The sequence below is a fragment of the Sprattus sprattus genome, assembly GCF_963457725.1.
Source record: "Sprattus sprattus genome assembly, chromosome: 8".
Classification (NCBI taxonomy): Eukaryota; Metazoa; Chordata; class Actinopteri; order Clupeiformes; family Clupeidae; genus Sprattus; species Sprattus sprattus.
The window spans coordinates 7,760,882-7,775,038 of record NC_137927.1 but is presented as its reverse complement, the minus strand read 5'-3'; the positions used below and the strand labels follow the sequence as shown (position 1 = coordinate 7,775,038).

Genomic DNA, 14,157 nt, shown 5'->3' with positions numbered 1-14,157 from the left:
ATTTCATATTCAATGTGGTCTATTTTTTTTAATTGAAGACAACCACACAAGGACAATGCAAATGTTTGGGGGCGGGGCTTAAGCCTGAATTGAGGAAGAGGTTGGCATGGCTGCCCAGCGCTACCTTTGGTGTGTTTTGAAGGGCTGCTGCATCATGAAAGCCTATGGAATAGTGTTACTATTAATCACAGATCTTTGCTTTAAATCTGTTTACGGTAAGGATAAGGTCATCTGTGTTATATTTTCCGCTGGTGACACATTCTGGGCTCACTGATTTGCTGGTGTCCCGTTTGTTAACCCAACCTAATGCTAAAGATACAAGCTAACTTCAATATGATAGCTAGTTAGTTAGCTGGCTCATATTAAGCTTACAATTTTGGATGAAGACAGCTGCCATTACGTATCATTATACGTGTTTCAAATACAATGAATCGTTTTGAGGAACCACGGGCTAACTTTCATGTGTTACGTTAGCCATCTCTGTGTTGATGTGGATTGCTACCTCCGCACTAGCTGGCTAACTAGCTAAACATTGCTGCTCAAGTCATCGGTAGTGAGATAGCCATGAACTTTACATGGCTATCTATACGTGTTTCAAATACAATTAATCGTTTTTAGGAACCACGGGCTAACTTTCATGTGTTACGTTAGCCATCTCTGTGTTGATACATATATGAGTATGGTCAAGGGTTTAAAGACAATTATACAGGCCATCTTACAATGCGTTAATTTGCAGTTAAAGTTTAATAAGATCAGGTTCGACGTCTATATCAAGAAGGAGGATTTCCTCCAGGGGTTAAAGTGAAAGTAATTTGGTCACAACATTACCTATCCTGTGAGATCATTCACAACGTTGCGACCTTTAGGGAGTTTTTGCTACTATAAGTCAGACTTAAGTAAATCAGACTTATAGTAGCTACCCTATACAACACTCAGTTCCTTTACTGTAGACTACAAATGCCACTTAAGCCTACATTCTGTCATTTTACCCTGGTAAAATATCGCCGCACACCAGTGAGGTTTTTCATGTGGATTTACAATGTAGTTAATCTGTGGACGCACGTCAGGATTGTGGGGCAACACCTCACACCATAGACATGTATAGATGCCTCACACGGTCTGTTGTATGTTGCAGGGTATTTGAGCTCACCGCATGTGGGCCAGGAGGCGTTCAGCAGAGACGCGCAGTACAGTCCAGTAATCACCAGTCCGGTGGTACCCGCGGTTTCCTCAGGTAAGAATAATTTAATCAGTCACTGAATCCCACACTTGATCTGTGTAATATGTTGTATGTTATGTTTAAAAATATTTTGTTTTATGTCACCCACAGCTTCTCCTGTTGAACCAAATGGAGATACCTCTAAGTGTCCCAGTGGTGGCCCATGCAACAGACTTCCTGCAGACTGCATTACCTGCAGTTACCAAGAGCACAAACTGTCCAACTGTACCTATGGCAGACCAGCAACCTTTTCTTGCAAGCCCAACAGAGGTGTCCACTGCACGGTTAGTTCAGAGCAACCGAATTGTATCTTAAATTTCCATTTTCTTTACAGAAAAATGCCTGTCTCTGTTTGTGTGTGTGTGTGTCAGAGACGCACTGAATGTTTTCAAAAATCTGTGTATAAGACACTGTGAACGCTATTGTTTGCTTTGCTTGTGTTTTGGTGCTTAGGGTGGATCGGGTAAGCAGCAGACAGAGTTTAACCAGACTATAACGTGTCAGTTCTGCTGGCAACTGGACCCGTCTCAGTACCGCTGCAAGAATGAAACCAACTGTATGACAGTGGCTTGCCCACGAAGGCGATACAACACCACCTGCAAAGCGCTGGAACACGTCCACTGCTTGGGTAGGTCCAGACCATGTGCTCATAATGTACATCTATATTCACCCCTCTGTCTGAAACACTCTGTTAGCACTCCTGTGTCTATAGCCTCCAGCAGTGTGTGTACCATAGTATAGTGTTGAAGGTGGGGTGCATTGTGATTACATTCAGATTATCTGACAGTGGTTATGATTATGCTTGCGACTCTACTTGGCATTTTAGAAACTGGCACTTGGTTGGCAAGTTTGGTTGTTGTCTCAGACTGGGAAGCAGTAGCAAAAAGTATTTTGCTCTGTTATTATGCTAACCTTTTTTATGCTAACCAATTTGCCTGATCTTCTTAGGGAAAAGAGAATTCAAGAAGCGGTTATTCTGCAACTGGACCGGGGGGTACAAGTGGTCAACAGCACTGGCATTAAGGTAACAATCACAGGATTCATAGTCATTAACAGCCTGGAAAACTTTGCTCTTCAGCTGCATTGCCTGTGTAATATATATTATATTATAAGATAATGTGCACGCATTACATGTGAAAGATACGAGTAAGTCAGATAAGTGTTTTTTCCTTACGTGGATTGTTCGAGGGTCATGTCTGTGGTTTGATTGAGAAAAGTACCTCTTTTGGCCGTGTGCACGAGAGCGGGAAATTCTTTATTCTGTGGACTGCTTTGTTACATTGCTTCAGTTTCTACAGTGTACCTTATAGAATAAGAAAGAAGAAGAGTAGACTGGACTTGGTATTCCCAGCTGTGCCATATGCTTTCTTAAACATCATTCAGACCAACATTGGAAGGAAGTTAACCAACAAGGGCATCAGTGATTTTTCTTTTGTTTGATTTTCGACAATTCCATAGCTGTTATTACAGGCCACATACAGTGCCACTTGAAAGTATGTGAACCCCTTGAGCACTAAGAGTTTTCTGTTGTTTTACCATGATTTTTCATTTTTTTTCATCACCAATTTTCCATAGATGAAATGTCAGGTTTATGTTTATCATGTGCATGTACTTGTTTGGAGGGAATTGTTTGAATAGCCAAAAAACTACATGAAACATGGAATTAGTCCATTTCAAAAGTAAGTGAACCCCCAGCTGAATTGGTAAAGTCAAGCAGGTAACAGATTCGGTGAAACTTATTTGGGTGCTTAATTAGTCAATTCAGCAAACCGATCAACTGAGACATCCTTAGGGAAAGGTTTGGGCAACACAGATTAAAAGAGAGAGGAAATCAACCAACTACTGTTAGTGCCAAGGTGTACCCACACAGATCAACAATGCCGAGAGGAAACGAGATATCCGAGAACATCAGGAAAAAGGTACTGACAGCCCATCAGTCTTGGGAAAGCTATAAGACCATCTCCAAAAGATTCCAGCTCCATCCATCCATCCAAGACAAATAATTTAGAAATGGAGGGCATTCAAATGACCGCATCTCTGCCTTGAGGTGGATGCCGATCAAGACCATCACCAAGAAGCACCAGAAGAAGAATAAATCAGGTAAAAGTCAACCCACACATCACCTCTAAAGAGTTTTGGACCTCTCTGGCAGCATCTGGGGTAAATGTACATGGGTCTACAGTCAGATGAAAATTGTTGGTTTTGATCGTGACCAAATAATTGTCTAGGACTCATCTGTCCAAAGAAGGGACTTCCAGAAGGCCTTTGGTTTATCCAAGTGCTCTCTGGCAAAGTTGAACCGGGCAGTTTTGTTCTTTCTTGAGAGCAGAGGCTTCCTTCTAGCAACCCAATCATGAATGTCATGTTTTTTCAATTTCTGTCTGATTGTAGACCCATGTACATTTACCCCAGATGCTGCCAGAGAGGTCCGAAACTCTTTAGAGGTGATGTGTGGGTTGACTTTTACCTGATTTATTCTTCTTCTGGTGCTTCTTGGTGATGGTCTTGATGGGCGTCCACTTCTAGGCAGAGATGCGGTCATGTTGAATGCCCTCCATTTCTAAATGATTTGTCTTGGAAGGATGGATGGAGCTGGAATCTTTTGGAGATGGTCTTATAGCTTTCCCTAGACTGATGGGCTGTCAGTACCTTCTTCCTGATGTTCTCGGATATCTCGTTTCCTCTCGGCATGGTGGATCTGTGTGGGTACACCTTGGCACTACAGTAGTTTGGTTGGTTTCCTCTCTCTTTAAATCTGTGTTGCCCAACCCTTTTCCTAAGGATGTCTCAGTTGATTGGTTTGCTGAATTGACTAATTTAGCGCCCAAATATGTTTCACCGAATCTGTTACCTGCTTGACTTTACCAATTCAGCTGGGGGTTCACTTACTTTTGAAATGGACTAATTCCATGTTTCATGTAGTTTTTTTGGCTATTCAAACAACTCCCTCCAAACAAGTACATGCAAATGATAAACATAAACCTGACATTTCATCTATGGAAAATTGGTGGTGAAAAAAAATGAAAAATCATGGTAAAACAACAGAAAACTCTTAGTGCTCAAGGGGTTCACATAATTTCGAGTGGCACTGTATGCACTTCTGCTCTTACTAGTGTCTATACCAATAAGCATAGGATAGATCCTTAGCAAAGTGGGCCGTTATGTACATAGACAGAAGGACATCACTTCCGTCCAAAATACTCTTTCTGATTCTGTGGCGTAACCTGCCCAGAATGTCTTTGATGAGGATGATGATGATAATAATATACAACACATTTATAGAACGCTTTTCACAGTTCTCAAAGACGCTTAAAAAAAACTACACTATTAAATACAAAAAAAGAACAAAAATGTATATTAAATTGTGAAAAGGGTAGAAAATCAAACAAATACTATGCCAGACAGAGCCGCTTTAAACTCGGTTACTAGGCAACCAATGTTCGATGTGACCCTTGCCTTCCCTTTCTGTGCAGCATCACCCTGGGTGGTTTCGGTGCGGATCGGTTCTACCTGGGCCAGTGGCGTGAGGGCCTGGGCAAGCTATTCAGCTTTGGCGGCCTGGGGATCTGGACCCTGATCGACGTGCTCCTCATCGGGGTGGGCTATGTGGGGCCGGCCGACGGCTCCCTCTACATCTGATTGGCTGGTTGATAAGGAGGTGGGCTGGTTGGGGAGGAGGTGAGGAAGGTGGTTAGGAAAGTGGTAGAGGAGCACCGCACCACTGACTCCTCTCTCTCTATTTCTATCTGTCTGTCTCGCTCTCTCTGTGCTTTTTGAGCAAGGTGAGATCAGATCAGATCCCTATTAGCACATGTTCAGCCAGCCAAGCGCTCACTGCAACAGCTTCCTGCTCCCATCTGCTTTCTGAGAGAACTCGGGCTACACTCGTCTCTGCCACGACCCACGCGTGACACAACAGCCCCCTCCAACCCAACCGCTCCCTCACCACCGCCCTCCCCTTCCTGAAGCCTGTGGTGGGTCATGGTGGATTGCTTCAGGATGGGACCTGTGCGTACAATGAGGCTCTAAGTCATTGGTTATATGCATTAAGCATGATGTTGAGCTTCAAAATGGAGGGGGGTGGGGGTGCAACAATGAGGGGATGCCATTGGGTTTGTACATAGATTGAGGTGCCATAGTGATAGTTTGCACATCAGAGGTTTGGGAAGCGACCGCCATGCAGTTGAACCTAAATGTGAGGTGACTGGAGAACTCTGGAGATTTTTTGTTGTTTATGTTTTTATTTATTTATGTGGTCTATGTAACTGTAATGTCGTATCCATGGCAGTATGGAAGATGCTGAAGCACCATATATGGTAGGTGTTAAAGACTCAGTGAAGACAAATGACATATATGACTGTTCAGAGATAAAACAGATGTTATCTTTATTCTGGTGCACTGATACAGACAGATCACCTACGCTAAAGCATGCTGTTCCTCCAATGTCTTTTTGTAAGCAGTAAACAAATTGAGTTAAGACCTGATTCAATTAATGGTTATGATTCATTGCGCTTGTGTGCATGGTTATGTTCATAACTGATCAAAAGTAAATTACTGTCAGATATCACAAGTATTTGGTGTGGAATCTTGTCACATCACAGAAATGACAAGTTTTAAGATTAAATAAACTCTTGGTTACATTTCATTGTTGTGTTTCCTTTTAAAGTTGAAAAAAAGATTGGTTTCTCCAGTAGATACTCACTGGTTTTACTGTGAAAAAAGAAATGGAAACTTAGCTTTGAGCACATATACTGTAGTAACTCCAGCCACTCCAAATTCTATGAACATTTGTCAGGTTAAACACACAATCGAACATTACTTTATTATTACAAACTATAGCAGTAATAAAGCCTTTTTTTCACACCAGGTCATAATAGTTAATGAAGGAAATAATTGTCTTGATGTTCTGATGACTCCAGAGGCTTTTCCCGTAACTACTGATACCAGTTTCCAAAAAGTCCCCCCGCCACTCCACTGAGGTCATTTTAACACACATGTGCTCTTTTTCACAGCCTCTGCGTCTCACCACTGACTGAGTGAACGAGAGTTCTGAAGTGACCAAAAAGGGATCTTCATCCCCATTAACACCGTCTGCTGTTGTGTAGTAGTGCCATGCAGGGGCGGGGGATCTCCCAGTGTGTGTGACAGATTATTTTTTACAGAGGAAGGAAGGCAATGTAGTCAGACAGCATACACTGCATTGCCCTTGCCTCCTACCATCACTGCCTTTGCTAAAACGTACGCCCACACACACAGGACCTCCTACACAACAGCAGTGTGTGTGCGTGCGTATGGTGTTGACAGAGATCCAGCTGGCTGCCTCTGCGCTCTCACTAGTGTGCAAGTGTGGGTGCCTGTGGGCCTCCTAGTGACCAGCTTTGACCTGTGCCCCTTGTAAGTCATCACCATCCAGCGGTCTTTCAATTTGTTAGTTAGTACGAGGACATGGTGTAGTTAGTAGACGTCTGTCCCAGTGTAAAATCAGATTTTACACAAGGTCGTTTCTATTGTTGACAAAGGTGGTTTCATTACAACATCAATAGTGGAAATAATGAAAAGGCAGTGTGTGGAGCCATCATTCAGACCAATGTTCAAGTGTAATTTTACCCACACATCACAGCCCAGTCCTTCATAGACCTGGTGCAATTACTCTATTTGAAAAGACTTCATGAGCCATCTTGGCGGAGGTTAGCATTTCTGTCTGGGGGAAAATTATGCAATTATTTTGAATTGCAGATGCTGTGCAAATGGCACAGGGCGCAGAGCAGCAACCCTGCAGTGACTGGACAATGGGGTGCTCAATTAGCGTTACATAAAAAAACAATTAGCATGAAAACTATTCAACGTATCCATCAGTTCATCTTCTCTAACTCCTTTATGTCAGCGGGTTCAGTGCCCAGGTTCGGTGCCGTCTAATTGCAGCACATTTTCTACGTCGAGCTCGGCATGATTTGTTTTTCCATAAATGTCTCTCGTTGCTAAGACACATTCGAAAGTCATGCTCTCACTAATTGCATCCTAGGATGTAATGGAGCTGAAGAATTGCCGGCGCCTTGCTTTCGACCCCCTTCCAGCACCGTGCAGCTTGTCTACGCTCTACTGATTTCCACAGCGCCGGTCCCTACGTGCCCCACTCGCAGTCCGCCGATGACGCTCGTGAGTCGTCCGTCTGTGCAGAGATTCACACCAGCAAAGCCCACACGCTCGAGAGGGTGTGCGTACATGCACGCGTATGTACATTGGCAGACCATGGTAGCTGTAAATCCATGTTGAACCTACTGCCATTCCCGCAAACCATGCCAATGCCTGGCAGTCCAAAGATTCGGTGTCTGTAAATATCGCCCAAGATAATGGACACGTCCGTTAATTTCAGTGCAAAACCAAACTTCAGAAAAACACCAAGCACAGCAATGCCAGTTCAGTGATTTATTTGTATTATAGCAAATACACATTGCACATTGCCTCAATTCATGAATCAAGGCAAGAACAGGAGAGAATGTTTGCCATGTTGTGTGGACGTCCCCACGCATATCCCTTTACTCAACATGCTACACACGGACAGGAAGCAGTGAACGCTCCAGTCAAGGAAGAGACCTCTGCCATACTGTCTGTTTCACGACAGTAACCACTAAAATAAGAAGTATCGTCCAAAAGGCAAAAAAAAAAAGGAAAGGGGAAGAAAACATTAAATTAAAATGTTTTAAATTAAAACAAACAAATAAAAACAGACAAAAAAAAAAAAATCCATCAGCGATTAGCATTTCAGCTGTATGGCAGAGAGATGGCCACTGACCAAATGAGTGCAATTGCCCCTTTTCCTTTTTGTTAAACAAAACACAGGAAGTATGGTGATGCTTCCACACCCCCAAACCACACTATAAATACGAGGACAACATTCAAAAGACTGTCGTTTGTGTAACATACATTCATACATACATACATTTATTTACACACATACACAGGAGGACAGCAATTTAAAGAAAATTAAAAAAAATGAAAAGCACTGTTCAAGTTAAGCCCTATTTAGAACCTCTTCAGACACAATGGAGATGACATCTCAAATACTAAGGAGCTTGCTATACAAATTCTACATATACAGATTATTCCACCATCAATCTCTTTTCTAGCAATACTTTTTTTTTCAATATTAAATTGAATATAAAAAAAAATCCAAAATAAATGATTACAATGCATGTAATTAACCCAAGTGTATAAAAACGTATTACAAAGACAAAAAGACTAGACTTCAAAATTACTGAAAAAACAAAACCATTTTTTAGTGGCCACTTCAGTGTTTGGAGGGTGGAGGGGTGTTGGGTGAGGTAAAGGGATAGATTGGCAGAGGGTTTTGAGATGGTAGAGTCTTGTAACCGGCCGAGAAGGGACTATTGAGTGGTCCTGGTGAATCAGGTTTGCGTGGTGGCAGTTTTCCCCCGGTCGGTCATGGCGGGAGGGTGAAAGCCTCGGGTCCCGTCCGGCCCACGAGGGAGACGCACCACCCCAGGAGGAAGGCCGTCAGCATTCTGGATCTTTCTGCCCATCATGGGGCTCCCTACAGGACTACTCTCCTGGGAGGCCACCTGCTTGCGGCGCTGCACCCAGGGGCTCCCTGAGGGGGTCAGGCTGCTGTCTGAGGAGTAGTCGGCCCATCGTCTACCCGGCTCTGGGCTGAGTCGGCCCTCACTGGCCAGGGGCGACTTGCCGGATTTACGCTGGGAGCAGGGGCTGGCGCGTGGGCTGGACCAAGGGCTGGAGCGTGGTGAGACCGCAGGGCTCAGGTGATTATTCTGGAAGCCAGCGCCACCAGATGTGGGGCTAAGCTTGTTGAGCGAGCGGGTTTTCCGGGCCAGCCGTGGCGAAGTGGGATTGCTCTCAGTCTCTGAGGAGCTGCACGCAGAGTCGTCGCCGAACTGCAGCTCCCGTACGCGGCTGTTGAGCGAGCGGCTCTTGCGCATGCCCATGCCGACAACGCCCCCTTCCTCCCGCTGCAGCCGATCCTTGGACACCTTCTTCTTGGGTGGCTTGGTGCCGATCAGAACCACCTTCAGACCCAGCGGACTGGCACCATCCTTCTCACCCCCAACCGCCTCGTGGGCCTTTACTGCAGCCTCCACCTCCTCAAACTCCACGATGGCACACTCATCCTTGCCCAGCTGAGTGTAGCGCCCACTCAGCTTCTTCAGGTCGGCGGGCAGGTCCTTCCCGGGCTTGAGCACTCGCACTGACGCGATCGACCCGTACGCCCCAAACGCCTTCAGCAGCAGCTCCATCAAGTGCTCCTGCGGTGTGGTTCCACCCCCATTTAATCCGGTCCCCCCCCCTGCGTCCGCAGCCCCTCCCTGCAGCGCCACGCCCAGCTCAGGCCAACACTGGAGCTCGCTGAGCAGAAGCATGCGGCTGGGCAGGGACTCACTGGCAAACACCGGCACCATGGTCTTGCGCCGCACCTTGCGCCCTTCATCGTTCAGTTCCAGCAGTGCGGACTGGCGTAGGGCATAGGCAGTGGTTCTCCAGTCCCGGGTCAGATGCTTCACCTGGAGGGATGGAGGTGGTGAGAATAGAAACACAATCAAACACAGCACACAAAAAAAGGATGTGGCTGATGCAACTTCCCCCCCACATACGTTTACTCGTAAGAGGATGCTGCACTGATGAACTGATTAACACTTTATGGTAATTGATAATTTCTGTGTCAGTCAGTGTCAGAAGGACAGTGCCAGTACCTGTTGTGACAGATTACACAAATCAGTCTAAACCCTTACTGTTAATATTGCTCTATCATGACCCAGTGCTTGGTAGAAACTGAGCAATTAAACTATAAGCAGGTTATTCATGCCGGAGCCCCTAGCCGGCTGTTCTGATCAGTGAGGGGATTGTAGATCTTAGAAAGCCTGCAGCATGCCATGTTGAGACAGATCCAGATAGTGCTACTACACAAGTCTTCTTTTTTTTTACTCCAATCATATGCATTGTGTGTGTGTGTGTGTGTGTGTGTGTGTGTGTGTGTGTGAGTATGTGTGTGTGTGTATGTGTGTGTGTGTATGTATGTGTATGTGTGTGTGTGTATGTGTGTGTGTGTATGTGTGTGTATGTGTGTGTGTGTATGTGTGTGTGTGTATGTGTGTGTGTGTGCGTACCTTTTTGAAGGAGGTGAGCAACTTGACGCTGACGAAGCCAAGCTTGTTGCGTCTGACATGTTTGAGCAGGAAGGCATCGTGTTCCAGGTTCTCATCTGACAGGTAGTACTCAATCTGGGCCACCAGCTTCTGCGTCAGCTCCGGGTCTGGAGGCTGCCAACTCTCCTCCTCGAGCTCACCTCCACTCGTGCCAGCCCCACTGACAGAACACATAGGATGAGGGGGGGGGAATAGACAAAGAAATATCGAAGGAATGCAAGTCAGAAACAGAAGGAGAAGACAGAAAGTAAAGAATCGAAACAGACAGAAATTAAGTGAGGAAGAGGTGGGCAAGTGTGTTGGAAAGAGAAAGAAACCCCAAATTAGATGACCTAAACTGCTCAGTGGAGATGTCAACACATGACAACACAAAAAGCCTGGGTGGGATACTGGGGGGCGTTTTTTGGAACAGGTCCCGGCAACATGTTGCTTTCTGTCTCTGATTCAAGCTTCCACGTCAAGTGAGCCTGCCTGACCACAACATGACCATCAGCAGCTTTCTGTGCCAGGATTCAAACACTACAAACTGTCCAGCCAACATCAGCGGAGCAGCCAAGACCTGTTAATCTAGAGTAGAGCCCTACACAATAGCCCTTCCCACACAAAAATGACAGCATGTGTTCATCAACTGTTTCTACCTTTTGAAACCCTAACCAGGTCTGGCGGAGGCGTAATGTTTTAAAGACATTCCGTCGATCAAAACACGGTCTGCTAAGAAATTAAATGTGTGAGTCATCGCCTCCTCCCCAGCCTACAGTCCCTCGCTCTCTAATCGCTACCCAGCGAGGTTGCGACCAGCTGAAGTGGACGACACCCTGTAGAGGACTCGTTGTGTGACAATAAACATGTATTGTATTGCGGTTCAAGCCCTTCAAAAATAAATACAAAGGTGATGGGTCACCATGCCTCCTACGCCTCCTCAAAAGCAGGCAATTAGCCCCTGGCTTTTCTGGCTGGTTCTTAATTTCCACGGCGACCAGCTGTCAAGAAAGTACCCACAAGCACTGATACATGCAAGGAAGCCCGAAAAAGCAATGGGCATTAAATTCTGGCCGCGCGAGCAATTTGGACGGCAAGGCACGTGACGCTAATTTGTTGCATCAGGTGGTAACTGTGGAGCCGTGTACCAGCTGGAGCGCAAAACACCTTCCACCAACCTTTGAAATACCCCCTTTTTTTAAAGGTCAGTGGCTTGACAGTGCGAAAAATTCAGGGCCAGCTAAAGATGACGCAGGGAAATTGGATCAACAGGTCTGAAGGTGCCATTCCCGATCTGTCTGGCAAACAGTCGGGGTTTACGTCAAAGGGATTAATTCAATGGCTTCCAGTGCCTACAAACAATTATATCTTATCAGCACCTTAATAATACATTTACCATCCTGGCTACAACCTATGTTTGGGAGTCATCACGATTCATAATCAAATAACTTAATCTAAATGGTATCTAGCTCCAAGTGTAACAGTACAAAACCGGATGCATTGTGTCCTAGTTACTTTGAAAAACTATGACATATCACTTCCTAACTAGCTTAATACCTTGATTTGTCATGTCGTCCAATTTCGTCCTCGCTGCCGCTACCGTGAATATCCAAATGGTTTACAGAGTCCTCTTCTTCAGGTTCTTGGTCCTCGTCCTCTGCTGCCTGAATAGCAACAGTTATAGTAACTTGGGTCCCTATCTCCAGCTGGTGTTGGTCCACCGTGATCACCTCCTCGTTTACCGTCTGTCCAACCAAGTCTGATAGAGACTGGCTTGGGAGCTCCATAGTCGTACTCATGCTGCCCGAGGTTAACGTGTCTCCTGTCAGTACGTCCGCCTCCGTTGCAAAGGCACTGCAGCCTCGACTGCTTACGGAGTTGGCGCTCGAATCGAAAGCAACGACGGGGTAAGGGCTGCAAAAAGCGTGACGCTTCTGGCACCAGCGTTGATGGATGGCAAAGGGAGCCCCGAAGATGCGCTCCACAGCTTGCCAGAGCTCCCGGAATCTACCCCACGGAGAGCCCTGTGGTGGCGGCGCGGAGCTGTTAGCAGCTAGCGAGACACAGCTAGGAGCAGGGGAAGCGGAGGGGATGGAGTCGTCTTGTGGTGTTACTTCCTGATATGTAAGCGGCTTTCTCCTTTTGAAACGCGCCCTCGGATTGGGCAATGGCATCTTTCCGCACTCATCCCCAACCCACCAGCAAAATGCGAGCTGAAGCCAGGAGGGAGGCAGGAGGAAGGAAAAACAGCGGAGAAACGCGTTTATTAATGCATGCATAGTCTTTGTCCCTGTTTTCTTTCTTACTTGGGGAGTTTGCTACCATTCGATCATTGTCTATATAGTCGTGCCACATTCGTAAATTCAGGTGATAACAATAGTGCAATTAGGGGAAGTGGGCCAATCAGCAGCGTCGACCCACTTCCCCAGTCTTGTAAATTGGATAGGCTAATAGGCTTTGGCATTTAGACCGGAGGAGATTTGCTGGCGAGGAGAGACGAAAATAAAGGACACGAGACAAGTATTTGTCCTTCTTAGATTCCTAGTATCAATAATAAACACGTAATGAATCAAATACAGCGGCTGTGCTGCCTATAAAGCAGGCTATAGCCTCATTGCAACAAGAACATCTACAAGTCAATTTCCAGATGCCGTGTCCTGTAGCCTAAGTAATTCATTCATACAATCCAATTGTTTAAATCCCAACAAGGTGTTTTCAAACACACATTAGTGCTGATGCCAGTCAGAGCCACTCGCCTGGTGCTGTAGTTCAGCATGTGAGTGCGTGCGTGTGTGTGTGACAGCTGTGACGTCTGTCTCCCGTCGGCAGGTAGCCTACATAGCTGGTGCACTGACTCACGCCTTTGCACCACCCGGCCCTGCCCAACTACTGTTATGGATGCTCCGCTTGCGCTAGTCGCAGGCACCCGCTGTGAGGTAATGCTTCTGCAAGCATCCGAAGTGCCTTGTTTTCTCACTGGCGAGTGCGCACCACAACAGTACCCTACACTTAAAGGAAGAGAGAGGAAGTACGCACACGCAAAGAGAGAGATGTTTTTATCCATATCACAAATAAGAAAAAAGTAATGTCAGGCTTGGGGAGCATTTTTGTCATTTTCATGGGATGTAACCACTGCAAAACAAATGTGACTAAAAACAGAATTGTCAAGGAGGCGACCTGGAAAAAAGGCAAACCAATGAAACCTCTCAGGATCAACATGTGGTTACACATCGCACATTCCATGTCAGTCAACCAAATCAAAACACAGCACCTTCTGTGTAGAACTGATTCAATATCGTCTTCTAAAGGGAATTTGTTTACTCACTAGAAAATATGTATCCAAATGAATCAAGTGAAGAAAACTAGAAAGAGAGAAGTAGTTTTTTAAGGTCAAATAGCATAGTTTAGAAATAAATGACTCAAGGTTTACTTAGTGTGTGTGCGACTTATTAGCATCAAAGACTATGTTAATGATTAGTGGGGAGAAACACCCTTCACTTGAGAACCTGTAAGTCCTTACCCATGCACCTCATATCAACTGACAATGTGACTTTACTACACTCGGGCCGGCTGCAGCTACCAATAAAGGATCTGTTGCACAACACACAGACACCCTCCAGCACACAGAGGGAGTCACTGTTATCTTCAGCTCCCCGACGCTTTTGATTTTCTTCTCTGTCAGCCTTCGCTGGTTTTTAACTTATTCGTCTCGCTGTATGTGGAGTAGTCAGTGATTGCATTTTTGCTTCCTATGTCTGACGTCACTGGCTCAGTCTGACTCAG

At 45.6% G+C, this 14,157-nt stretch overlaps 2 protein-coding genes across 2 annotated transcripts; one reads left to right on the top strand and one right to left on the bottom strand.

The window, feature by feature from the left end:
• The first annotated feature begins 96 nt into the window (after nt 1-96).
• Nucleotides 97-5,781, top strand: tm2d3 (TM2 domain containing 3). The gene is made up of 6 exons (XM_080843836.1): nt 97-215; nt 1,136-1,234; nt 1,331-1,503; nt 1,673-1,847; nt 2,168-2,243; nt 4,693-5,781. Exons 1-6 carry the CDS (start codon nt 107-109, stop codon nt 4,856-4,858), a joined length of 798 nt encoding a protein of 265 aa, XP_080699962.1. The 5' UTR covers nt 97-106; the 3' UTR covers nt 4,859-5,781.
• A 2,844-nt stretch (nt 5,782-8,625) lies between these two features.
• larp6a (La ribonucleoprotein 6, translational regulator a) lies at nt 8,626-12,653 on the bottom strand (the record flags this gene model as incomplete). Its single annotated transcript, XM_080844081.1, has 3 exons — nt 8,626-9,753; nt 10,357-10,555; nt 11,932-12,653. 3 exons carry the CDS (start codon nt 12,651-12,653, stop codon nt 8,626-8,628), a joined length of 2,049 nt encoding a protein of 682 aa, XP_080700207.1.
• Between the last annotated feature and the right edge of the window lie 1,504 nt (nt 12,654-14,157).

What these genes read in the sequence shown, in the direction of transcription:
- tm2d3 (XM_080843836.1), top strand. Translation starts at nt 107, where the DNA reads ATGGCTGCCCAGCGCTACCTTTGGTGTGTTTTGAAGGGCTGCTGCATC. An exon ending in TTGCTTTAAATCTGTTTACG is followed by an intron (nt 216 to 1,135) that starts GTAAGGATAAGG and finishes TGTATGTTGCAG; the next exon opens with GGTATTTGAGCTCACCGCAT. An exon ending in GGAACACGTCCACTGCTTGG is followed by an intron (nt 1,848 to 2,167) that starts GTAGGTCCAGAC and finishes TGATCTTCTTAG; the next exon opens with GGAAAAGAGAATTCAAGAAG.